Source organism: Catharus ustulatus, chromosome 12 (assembly GCF_009819885.2).
Source record: "Catharus ustulatus isolate bCatUst1 chromosome 12, bCatUst1.pri.v2, whole genome shotgun sequence".
Classification (NCBI taxonomy): domain Eukaryota; kingdom Metazoa; phylum Chordata; class Aves; order Passeriformes; family Turdidae; genus Catharus; species Catharus ustulatus.
The window spans coordinates 5562705-5575041 of NC_046232.1; the positions used below are offsets into that span (position 1 = coordinate 5562705).

The following is a 12337-nucleotide window of genomic DNA, read 5'->3' on the forward strand; positions in this document are numbered from 1 at the left end:
GATCTCAGTTTTTATTTAAACTCCATTTTCCTATTTTCCTGGTTTTTTTCCCTAAAGGGACCCACTATAACCACTAGATTTGAAAAATGAAAATGCACAAGGTTTTTCCAATATATATAATCCATATATATAATCCAATAATAAACCCATATAATAAACTCAAACCCAATAATAAACCCATGTTTTTTCAGTCAGCCATAAGCTTTGCAATGTTAACCAAGCCTCCAAATGCTTTTTGCAGAATGCACTTGACAGAAGATCACTTTTATAGAAACCTTCTATTACTCAAAAGATTAATAAACACCAGACTAATAAACACCAATCTGCAAATCAATGCCACTCATTATTTCCTTAAGTCCTACCTAAGGCTTGTTTGTTTTTAGGTCTTCTAACTAACCTTTATGCAGCACCTTGATGTAACTTATTGCTGAATGTGATTCAATCAAAACATTCTGCTAAAAACAGGTGGCAAGTTGTTAGTTCACAGATGCAGGAGTTGCTAAAAATGATCTTGTTGTTTTCAAAGGCTGTCTAACAGTGCTTTAAATTAAACTTCCTTATTGTATGTTGTAGTGGTTTGTATTAATTTCCTGAAATAGCTCCCTGTCAGGACCTGGGCAGCTTCCTCTATGTCTGACAAAAAACAATCAGTGATTGGTTTTGAGAGACAACCCATTAAACCAGTGAAAGAGATGGATGTGCCTCTGTGAAATGCACACTTTAAAATTCCCAAACCCTGGGAATCTCTCTTTGGTTTCTGGCCTCCTTTGACCTGACAAGGACCAACTGATTTTTAATATTGACACATTGTTACACCAATGAGAAAGTTTATGCACCTTTGTGAAGTACACATGTGAAAACAAAAACCCAGGAATCACCTCTTTTGGTGGGGTGATTGCCTTGGTTCTGGCTGTTGAGCTGGTAACTGGTGTGGCTGGAGACCAGGCCTCCATGATTCACGGGCCAGGGAGGGGAGAGGAGGCCCTTTGGCCACTGAATATTCCCAAAAGAGACAGGACACATTCTGTACTGTACCTCGGGCTATGCTTTGGTGTCATTTTAATTCTTTGGTAGTGTAGTTGTTGATTTTAGTAGATGTAATAATGATTTATACTATGGGAAATGAGAGGAAGATCAGCTGTTGAAACAATCCATCTGATTGAAATAATTTACTTAATAAACTTAACTTTATAGTAACATATCTTGATTACCACATACTTTTGGCTTTTGACAAAAGAAAAATTCCTTTATTATCTTAACATAATCTGTTGTGTGTGGGAGGCCAATATCAATTATGTTTGGGAACTGACAGCAAGGCTTATAATGGTATTAAGGCAATAAACTCGTTGGAAATCCATCCCTGGATGCAGCAAAGAGGAAGCATTTGGAAGATGCAAATTGATTACAGGTGCTCTTTTCTTTTCTAGGTCCATGTAGAGAATCCAGGTGGTTTATCTGCCTCATTCCTAATCTTTTCAGTTTTAACTTCTGACCTTACATTTAAGCTTATTTGGTAAAGAGGATGTTCATGGTTGCCCCTCCTGCTCTGTGTTTACCTGCACAGAGCACTGCTCCTGCTGCAGATTCCTCTCCCCATGTAACAGGTGTTTCCTTTCCAGGACGCCTCAATTGGTGGTCCACGGTGTGCACAAGCTGCAAGCGCCTGCTGCCCCTGGCGACAACGGGTGATGGAAACTGCCTCCTGCATGCTGCCTCTCTAGGTAAGGGGCAGTCTGGGCAGGAAACCTGCTGCCAGAAATACTCACTGCTGTCCTCTAGCCCCAGCAAAAACTCAGAAACACATGAGATGCAAAGATTTGCATTAAAGGGCTGATTCTGGAGCAATATGTCCTTCACATTTCACTCTAGTGTTGTTTCCCTCAAGTGTATCTAAAGCAGGAAAGGAAAAGGTTTCTCAGGATATAAAAGTATAGCTGGAACAGTATCCAAACCCATATATCACAAACACCAGTGATCTATATTTTCCTTTTATTTTTTGTCTGCCCAGACTAACAGGTCTGAAACAGGCAAATTCCAGGTGCTTCTGCAGGATTGTCTTCATTATGTGCAAGGAATTTGATTCATTGTCTTGATTTTCTTCAAACAGTTCTCTGTTGTTTCAAGAATGCAGTGTCAAGCTATTATCTCTAATAGTTCCTTGTAGGGTTTAAGCATATGCGAAACAACATTTGGGGTGAATTAAAATACCAGTAATTTCACGATTATAAGCCGCACCATTTTGACTAAAATTTTGGTCCGAACCCAAAGTGCGGCTTATAATCAGGTGCGGCTGATATATGGACAAAGAACGAAAAGTTGCGGTTTTAGTTTGGAGGACAGGTGTCTGCTGAGAAAGGCAGGAACTTCTCTTTGAAATGGAGAATGTAAACCCCCTCTCTCCAAAGTATTATAATTTTGAAATCAAGGGGCTTTCAGGCAAAAATATGGAAATTAGGAATAACAGTTCTTTATGAGGGAAATTAAAATAGAAATACAGCACTACAAAGAAACAAACTCCAAACCCTGACAAAGTCAGAGTACAACTTGACACCCCGTCAGGCAGGGTGTTGGCAGCAGTCCCATTCCATGGTGGCTGCATCCTCCTGCAGTGACAGATGTGGCTCAGTTGGAGCAGTGCTCCTGCAGAAGGTGCAGTTTTCCTCTGGAGGTCCAGTGGTGATGTGGAGAAATCCGGTTTTCCACTGGAGTCCAGTGGAGAAAGGGGCTCCCTTAGTGTCCCAAAACCTCTGTTTTTGTCTTGGTAAGAAATGTTGGGCTCTTCCCCCTGGCTGGAGCAACTCCCAATGGGATGCAGTAATTTTATCAGTCCCACAGTGGGACTCAATGGCCATTAGCAGACAATGACTCCCTGGAGGAAGGATGGGTTGTGAAAAGATAAAGAACAATGCCCTGCCTGGTTTCAATGGATGGCCCATTAGCAGATTATCTGCCATTGAGATAAGGATCACTGCCCCCACCCTCAACAGATGGTGATAGAACAGATACCTTTTATCACACTCTGTATTGTAACGTGCGGCTTATAATCAGGTGCGGCTTATGTATGGACAAAAAACCAAAAAGTTGCTGAAACCCAGAAGTGCGGCTTATACTCAGTGCGGCTTATAATCGTGAAATTACTGTAATTTCCAATTGATAAATTAGTTGTTTATACAAGATTTTTTTAGCTTTTCTGCAAATCAATAGAAACCTGTGAAGCTGAAGGTCTTTAATGTGCTTTCTACATCCTGTCCTATTATGAGGAAAGTTAGATTTTTTGCATTTGCTAAAATCTACCACCAAAAGTACTCCAAAGAGTGACTTTGAAAAAAAACACTGGGATTTTCAATATTTTGAGGATACTCCTCTTGTTGAAAGATGTAGTAAGAAAAGAGTTTTTGCTGTTTTCAAGGATCTTTTTATCTGCTTAATTTTTTATGTTAATTACTGCAAATGTTTGGATTATTTTGACCTGAACCCAGCAGCTGACAATGTGGTGACTGAAACATGGCTGTGTGTAGGCACAGGACTGGGGACATCTCTGCTTTCTTTTGGTGTAGGTTACTATTCCCCACCATATAAAGATGTTTCATTACCTTAAAATGAACTTGAAAGCCTGTGGCTGGTTGTATTTTTATACTTTCTATCATCTTGAACGCTTGTCTCTTCATTTGGGTGTTGAAACCAGAGGAAATTTCCTGCTGTGTAAGAGCTGGAGCCTTTGGGGGCCGGCACCCTCTGTGATTCTGAGAGGTGCCTGCAGTGCTCATTAACATCCTTGTGCCTGCTGGCAACTGCAGCTAAAACCAACCTGTGCACTGAATATTCTGTGCCTTGCAGCAAAGTTGGAGTTGCCTGCAAGCAAACACTGAACCAGTTAAAATCCTAGGTCATTCCTAAATCAAAGTTTAAAATGTGTTAGTACTCCCTCTTGTTCGTTAGCTAATTTGCAATGACTCTTTCTTTTGGAAACCTTAAAAATAGTGAGTGAAGTATTTGCCAGGGAGAATCTTCTATTATGTATTAGCTATTTCTATTTCACTGTAGCTTCTTTAAACCTGGATGTCATCTTGTGCTGCCTTAGGGATGTGGGGATTTCACGACCGGGACCTTGTGTTGCGGAAAGCCCTCTATACTATGATGAGAAGTGGAGCTGAAAGGGAAGCACTGAAGAGAAGATGGAGATGGCAACAGACTCAGCAGAATAAGGAGGTCTGTGTGGCTCAAAGTCAGCCTTGTTAATATCATTTAGAGTTACAAGCATTCTTCTGAAGTTCGCTGTGCAAGTTTTAATTGCTATCAGATTCCTTGTGCTGCCATTTTGTATGGGGAAAGAGATACTTGTATTTGAAATTTTTATACCAGAATGAAAATGTGTTTGTAGCTTTGTGGGTGTAACTATGCAGGGTTTTGTGCCTAGAAGGTCTAAGATGCATTTGGAACCTGTAGAAAATGAAATGTGTAATTTAGCTACCAAAAGCATTTAGAAATGAATGGATGAAATCCACAAAAGAGAGACAACCCCATTTAGGAAAGATTTCCTAGAATGGTGTATTAGGATTTTTAGAGCTGTGGCCAAATATTGAGTGGAAGTGTTCTAATTAAAATCACCTGTAAATTTGGTTTGACTTTTGATTAAAAGCTGTACCTTCTGCATGTTGCTATTTCCTGAAGATGCCTGTGCCTAAGCAGTGGGCTAGAAAAGCCAATTTCAGGAATAGTCCTGAAGGCAAACAAGTGAATCTGCTAACTCTACAGTTGGTATTTTAGATCTTTTTAGTAAGTTAATATTCTTTCACCTGAGTAGAAATGTTGAACTATTAATGGTCCAAGATACTGAACTGAGTCATGTGTGAAACTCAAGTTAGTTGTAAGCATTGCTACAGATCTCTGCCTACACTGTGTTAGCAGAGTGGTGACAGCATTTCCTTCTGCCCCCTAGTCAGGTTTGGTATACACGGAAGAGGAATGGGAGCGGGAGTGGAATGAGCTGCTCAAGCTGGCGTCGAGCGAGCCGCGCACACACTTCAGCAAGAACGGGGGCACTGGTGGGGGGTAAGTTCAGAGTGTGACACAGTCTCTCAGGCTTGTTCTCAGTAGCAAAGCAACACAGCACAACTGAGTGAAGGTGTCCACAGCACCACCAAACTGCCTTTGCAGCTGTTGTACTCTTTACCCGTCAGAATTGTGTAAATATCCCATTATAATATATAGCATTTTTCTTGTACGGTTACCACACTAACTTGAGGTTACTGCTTTTAATAAATCATAATTGCATGGCTTGTGGAACATGTTGTCAATATAATTTAGTTTTTTCTCAGGAATATATTTGTGAAAATGTTTGGGATGAAACAGTATCTACAACATTTAAATACCCCTGACCTACATATAGGATCTGCTTTAAATAGCCACTGTGATAAACCATCCCTCGCTTTCAGTGCAGTTATCCCCAAAGGACAGGATTATTGACCAGCTTTCAGAATGTTTGGAATGCAGAAGCTTTAATTTTTGTGCCTAGTGTTTACCACTAAAAATATTTAGTATTTTCTCAGTGCATAATTTTCTCTCCCTACTGTTTCCCTGGGAGAAAGTAATGTGTGGTGATAAGTCAACTGGCAAAAAAGGCATGCAGCACAATGAGAGTAACAAAGTTTGTAGAAAATATTCTGAAAGAATATTTTATTTTCCCTTTAACCTTGTGATGTTAAGGATAGGTAATTCTAGGAATTCAGGAAGACTTTGCTTAGAAAATTGTCAGCCACAGTGTGTCTCATTTTCTTCTATTCCTAAGTGAAAAAAAAAAAATTTCATTTTAATCTCTAGTATGTTTCCTTTGTTTAGAGATATTTTCCTGTTGATACTTTTCAGTTTTCTACTGCAGTTCAGTTCATATTTCTATTAAGTCTGGTCATTCAGCCCAAATTTTCTCTGACCTGTTCCATTTCATTCTGTATGTTCCATATATCACATATTTTCAGTACCTTCTAGTCAGAGATGTCCTCAAATGTTATCTTTGTCAGGCAGCCTTCAGTTCCCAGGTACCTACACAGGGAGCAGTACTGGTACATAAATAAACTTCTCATGGTTTGCATTTATCTTTTTTCTAATCAGAATAAAGTAAATACAAATAGCCAACAGTTAAATTTTCCTTTGAAATAGTGAAAGATGAATAGGCAATCCTTATCCTATTAAAGATGTGAATGTATATTTCTCTTTACAATCTCTTTACAAGACACAACGAATGTGGCAGAATGAATTATTTTTTTGGTTTAATGAGCCCATGTTCAAAGTAGGGCCCTTGACTAGGAAAAGGAATATCAAAATAGTATTTTTGAGCTGGAGTATATTATGTTAGGCTCTATATTAAGCAAGCTTGCACATCAGTCTTTGAACTGTAGATGAGACATTTTCCTTTGGTGTCAGAATAAGCTAAAGCATCAGAAGTTGTATCTGCTTCAAAAGAATACAGTGTCAAACCTAAGGCTGAAATTGTGCTGTCTCATTCACCTGCAAACTTCTTTTAGTTGTTTTTCAGAGTGGCCTATGTGCAAAGGAGATCAGCAGTTGTTGCTAAACTTCCAAAGGTTTCTCCTTTGAGAGCATTCTCATTCTGAGGCTGGGAAGTTGGAAAAAGAGAAAAAGGAAACACAGAAAAACCTGGTTCTTAAGTTCTTGTTTCCAGCATGTAAAGCTTATGAAGCAGATTCTTACTTTAAAACAGATTTGCACATCTTCCTGTATATGTAAAAAAATAATTCCAAATTGATATAATTGCTTCATTTATCTCCATTTACAAGCAAAAGCAGGGGCACTGAATTGAAGGAGCTGCATTGAAAAAAGGAAAATGTCTGGTACCTTGTGTTTTTGTTAAGAGCCTGTTGCCATCCTGAAGAAAATTCCAACCCCTTCCTTCATTGTGCAGTCAGTCAGAGTCTGTTCTCATGTGAGAGTGAATATCACTGCTGTTATTCACTGTTGAAAACCCAGGTGCTGTTGTGGTTTGAACTCATACAGACCCTGGAAGTGGATGGTATTCATACTTATTGTCACCTCCTAGCTGTGTCTGTGCCGTTGGCATTATCTTATTAATAAATTCAAGGGACTTGAAATGGGGAAGAAGGGAGGGAATACTGCTGTAATCTCCCTGTGTGTCATTGAATTTGAGGCAGAAACCCAGAACATTTAAACAGGAAGTACCTATGAAATGCAAGTGTCCCCTGAGGTTTTGGACTTGGTTTGGTATTCAGAGTGCTTCAACAAACAGCTCTCATATACAACTGCTGCAGCCATGCAAGCCACTCGCCTTGTACGTCATTTAGTTTAGACCATTTACCAAGACATTGCTCTAAAATTATTTTTATTTGATCTGGTATCTTTTACAAGAGTGCTATTTCTTTGAAACTGTTCAGTGTATTCAGCAATTCTAGGGTGCAGATAGAAATGGTTCATTATAACATATTTATTGATTATTATCTGTAGTTTCTAAAGGCTAATACCTCTTTTTATCTGGCCTATTTTCAGTTCACATAAAGTACTGAAGCCAAGCACGGCCAAATTGCTGTGGTGATTCAAATATGGAACCCAAAGCATTCACATTCTGTGTTTCCTTTCCTTTAGTCAATTCAATATACCTTTTTTCCCTTGAAGAATGAAAGAAAATGTTCCACTACTATGCAATTTCCTGTGTTTGAGTTGAAGTTGCTGACAAACACTGTAAAGAAATCAAAGGAGAGGTTCCTATACCTACAGCTGCAGCTGTGGTTTGTGCTGGTTTTCACTTGGGGATTGATAGCAGGAAAAGAAAGGCATCAGAAATGGAATGGAGGCAAAATGAGCCCTGAACTCAGATATCATTCTGATCTCCTGCTTCTGGCAAATCACCAGGTTGAAGAACTTTACCTCTGTCATGTTATTTCAGTGCATCTCAGCTGTCTGAGGGCATTGTGTGTGAATCCCAGAACTCAGAATAGCTGTTAGAGTCTGTTGGACTGAAAATCTGGAGCTGTGTGTGGGGAAGGAAGGCAAGGTTACCATAGGGAGCTGTTAGAAGAACATCCAAGGACATGAGAACAGGTCTTGCTCAGAGTTTACAGGCAGAGAGCAGCAGCCAGCCAGGTGGGAACAGCAGGGTAGGTGACTTTTCCCTTCCAGCTCTTTGAAAGAGGTTTTCATTCATTTCTGGCTGCAGTACAAATTGGATTTTCCATAAGAGAAGGAGTCTCTTTGGAGTGCTGAGGTGGTGTCTGCTGTGTTTGGACTGGAGGTACCAGTGGTCCTGTAGGTCAGACTGAGATTTTTATTTTTATTTAATTTTCTTTTTATTAGTAATTTGCTCTCAGAATTGAGATAATTTATTTAGTCAGAGTGCTCTGGTTGAGCAGGATTCTGCAATGCAGACTTACATGCTCTTATATAAGTGGATTTCATTATTTTAAATTAGCTTTACATGAACAGAGGAATTAATTTCAGTTTCTTAAATTTTCTTTGGTTCCATGTTTTATTGACAAAATTATTTTGTCCCCAGTTTTCATGGTCATGTAGCCAGCATACATAAAATATCCCTGAAAAAAAGTGGAATGATCAGTGGATCAAAGGATGTGGCAGGTTGCTATGGATACTTGTTAATGATGATTTTTCATTCTCATTAATCTTTAGGAAAATTCATATTGAATCCTCAGCAAGTGGCACTGAAATAATATAAAATGGGCCACACGAATTACTGGCAGCAATGGTAGAAAATTGAACATTGAAAAGGTTTCCCAGAGATGCTGTGAACTCCTTGGAGGTACCCAAAGGCTGTCTGGACACAGTCCAGTGCTTTGGGTGGCCCTGATGGAGTGGGGGCTGAGTAAGGTGTTCCCTAGAGCTCCCTTGTGACCTCAGCCACTCTGATCCTGTGGCTGTGAGCAGTGGAATGTACAATAGCAGAGAAGGGTTTGAAATATGTGAATATGATCAGAGATAGTGAATCAAGCAACACGGGGATGTGATATGAAAAAAGGATGAAAAAAGCCCAGTGGAATTTTAGGGTTTGTGCAGCCAGGCATGGCATCAGCTGATCAAAGGGATAGAGATCCCTCTAACAGCTGTATCTGGAATAAGTCTTTCACTTCTAGAAACCTCATTTATTAGGATATGATGAATAATTAGAGGATTTGAAGGAACAAATTAGGACTGATGGGCTGGAAATACTAATGTGAGAAGATAGCTGGAAATCCTTCTGGCATATTTTCTTGCCATGAACACGATTCCCCCGAGTTGCTTTTGGCTGACAGATTACTCTGAGGTGACAGAATGGACTGCAAATGCTGAAAAGCTGTCACAGCCAGCTGTGGAGAAAAGTTCAGTAAGGAACAGGGGAAGAAATTGCAAAATGGGGAATTTGGTTTGAACACGTGGGGAATGTGGTTTGAAATTTTGAGTCTGGGTAGCAGGAGGAGGGATGCAGGGGAGGAGAGGTGTCTCACTGCTTGACCAGTGAATGTCCTGCACCTGCCTGCTGGCGATCATTTCCACCCTGCTGTGCTCCTAGGCTGGCACAAAAGATTTTAAAGTGAAGTTCCAGGGATGGGCTGGATGCTGTGAGATTTCTGAGAGGTTGCTGTGTTTGTCCCACATACTCTGGAGCAATGTCCAGGCACTTCTGCTCTGTTACTGTCCTTCACATACACAGAAAATTAATGGCAGTCAGTTCTGGAGGTTACCTCCACAACTGGCAGGAAGAGGACAGTGCTGCCTCCATGTAAGAGTGTGCCTGTGTCCCCCTGCCCACCTTTATTTGCTCACAAAAGCTGGGTTCTGGGTGTATGATATTCTTAAGTGGCACTCAGCAGTGAATTATCATCTTCACTTTTGTCTGCTTCCCACAACCCTACCGTTTTCCAGTCTTATTCCATCTAGTTTGTTTTCCAGGCAGAGGCAAACCTTTGAAATGTGGCACTGACATTAATGACATTAAACTGGGAAAACAGAAAAGGGATAACTGACACCAAAAATTCATTAAATTGTTCATGCAGTCATAGAAAGGCTTGTAAATGGTCAGCTAGAGAAGTGGAACTTTTAACAGATTTATTCTTGCAGTCCAGGTAAAAGAATGACCTGTTTGGTAGAAAATTAACTTTCTAGGTTGGCTTCCATAGGTGCTGGATATTTCCATCTCCTGGAAGATTGTGGGGCTGATGTAAAGCATAGTGACACTAGCTGGAAAACTTTTTTAAAAAATGCTGCTATTATTTTATTTACAAAAGTGCCTTTTCCTTTCCATTTCTTTTTAGCTATTTCAGTGATTGAAATATGGGTTTCAGAAGAGTGATATAAGGGCATATAAGGGACAGTGAAGAAGAAACAGTTGCTGGGGTGTATTGATCCACCAAAATCTCATGGTTGGTTCAAGCTGGTTCATGAAGTCTCAATGCTGTGTCTTCCAGAGTGGACAATGCAGAAGATCCTGTGTATGAGAGCTTGGAAGAATTCCATGTTTTTGTCTTAGCCCATATCTTGAGAAGACCAATTGTTGTAGTAGCAGACACGATGTTACGAGACTCAGGGGGAGAAGGTAAGAACTTTTATTAGAGATCCATGCACCTCTGTAAATTGGATCAGTTGTAAACTGGTATCAGCAAAAGCACCAGCTCTAACATATCAGTGTTTATGGCAGAGCTGCTGCCTTTTTCTGAAATGAAACAAAAAAAAAGAAAACACAGAACCATATAATGATGCTCAATCAATTTCTATTAGATAAAAGTAAAGAAATACAGGATAATTACATAAGCCTTGCTGAAAACTTCTTTATCCTAGATATTCACTATTAACTTAAATAACCACCAAATTACAGAACACAATATATTTCTGATTGATCTAAGTGAACAAAGCTCTAATTTTGCCATGTCATTTAGGTGCCCCTTAAAACTCTGCAGGAATCAATCTAATCTGACTTTGAAAAATTAACTTTTAAATGTTTATATCTTGGATTTTTGTTTTTAATGACTCCTTTGGAGCTTCTCATTCAAAAGTTTCCAGAATGTTTTATTCAGTTTGCACATGTGAGCACACAAATGTTAGATCCATATGTGGAGCCAGCTGGACTCTGTCTGAGCAGGACTCAGAGCATTAAATTCATCTCACTTTCTACCATGAACTAACAGAATTCTAATTCATGATAGGGTGTTACTTAATTAAAGGGGGATGTTTTGTCTGATTAAAGGAGGATGGAGGTTAAGCAGGTGATGGAGTTTACAGAAATTTACTTCCTCAGGAAAATACTGCATAATTTCAGTTTCCATTGCAAATTATGAACTGCAAGTGATAATTGTAGATTATTCTGGAAGTTATTGAAAAACACACCCGAAAGACAGTGTAGTGATTGGTCACAGCCAGAATGAGGGGTTCATGAGGAGTACTTATCTTGCAAATATTTCAGCAATAAAGTCTCATATTTTTGTAGCAAAGGAAAAATAATTGGTGGGAAGCAAAACATTGAGAGAGTTTTCCTGCCCAAACTTGTTGTTTCCCACAATTATATATATATAAACAAGAACAGAATATTTCAAAGGAAAATTCTGCCCCTCCAGATGGAGCATCCCATTAAAATTCTACTTGTAGGATTTTTTTGAGTCTTTCCTTTATCATATGTACATGTGTATGTACATTCAGGTATATGCAATGCATGTGATGAAATGTGTGGACTATAAACATGTTTGTAATGTTGCTTATAGAAATCTGTTAATGGAAGGCACAAGCAGAGCATGTTGCCAAAAGACCTGACAGTGTATTTACTGATGATTATTAGAAAATAATTCTGCCTAGAAGCATTACAGGAAGGTAAAACTCTGCTTTCGTGCATGACAGTCACCAGGATTTTGTTATAAGACCAGAATATCTCTACTAATAAACAATTAGAACAAGGAAAATTATGTAAGAGCAGAAGGTTTTCTTTATGGTTCTTCATATATTTCCTGATATTTTTTATCATGAAATTTTACCTGTTGTTGTGCCTCTTTTCTGCATTGATTACCCCCCTTTAAGCTGCTGTCCTGGAGCTCTGATGATATTGCACCACAATTGTTTATACAACTCTTGTCTGTTCTTTCACGTATTTGCAAAAATCTCCTTTTTCTCTGCAGCATTTGCACCAATACCGTTTGGAGGAATTTATTTGCCACTTGAAGTTCTGCCAAACAGATGCCATTGCTCACCTCTTGTGCTGGCCTATGATCAGGCCCATTTCTCTGCTCTTGTCTCCATGGAACAAAAAGACCAACAGAGAGAACAAGGTATGCTTTAAACACAGCAACTCTGGCATATATATTAAATACAGTACTTTCACAAAGTACTTTCTTTT

At 39.3% G+C, this 12337-nt stretch overlaps 1 protein-coding gene across 5 annotated transcripts in view; it reads left to right on the plus strand.

The window, feature by feature from the left end:
* OTUD7A (OTU deubiquitinase 7A) overlaps positions 1-12337 on the plus strand; it is a 108149-nt gene that overhangs the window by 78513 nt on the left and 17299 nt on the right. For all 5 annotated transcript variants that reach the window (XM_033070289.1, XM_033070287.2, XM_033070291.2 and 2 more), the window contains exons 10-14: positions 1620-1721; positions 4082-4209; positions 4940-5052; positions 10425-10552; positions 12120-12269. In XM_033070289.1, coding sequence (XP_032926180.1) covers positions 1620-1721; positions 4082-4209; positions 4940-5052; positions 10425-10552; positions 12120-12269 — 621 coding nt within the window. The remainder of the gene's footprint in view (positions 1-1619; positions 1722-4081; positions 4210-4939; positions 5053-10424; positions 10553-12119; positions 12270-12337) is intronic.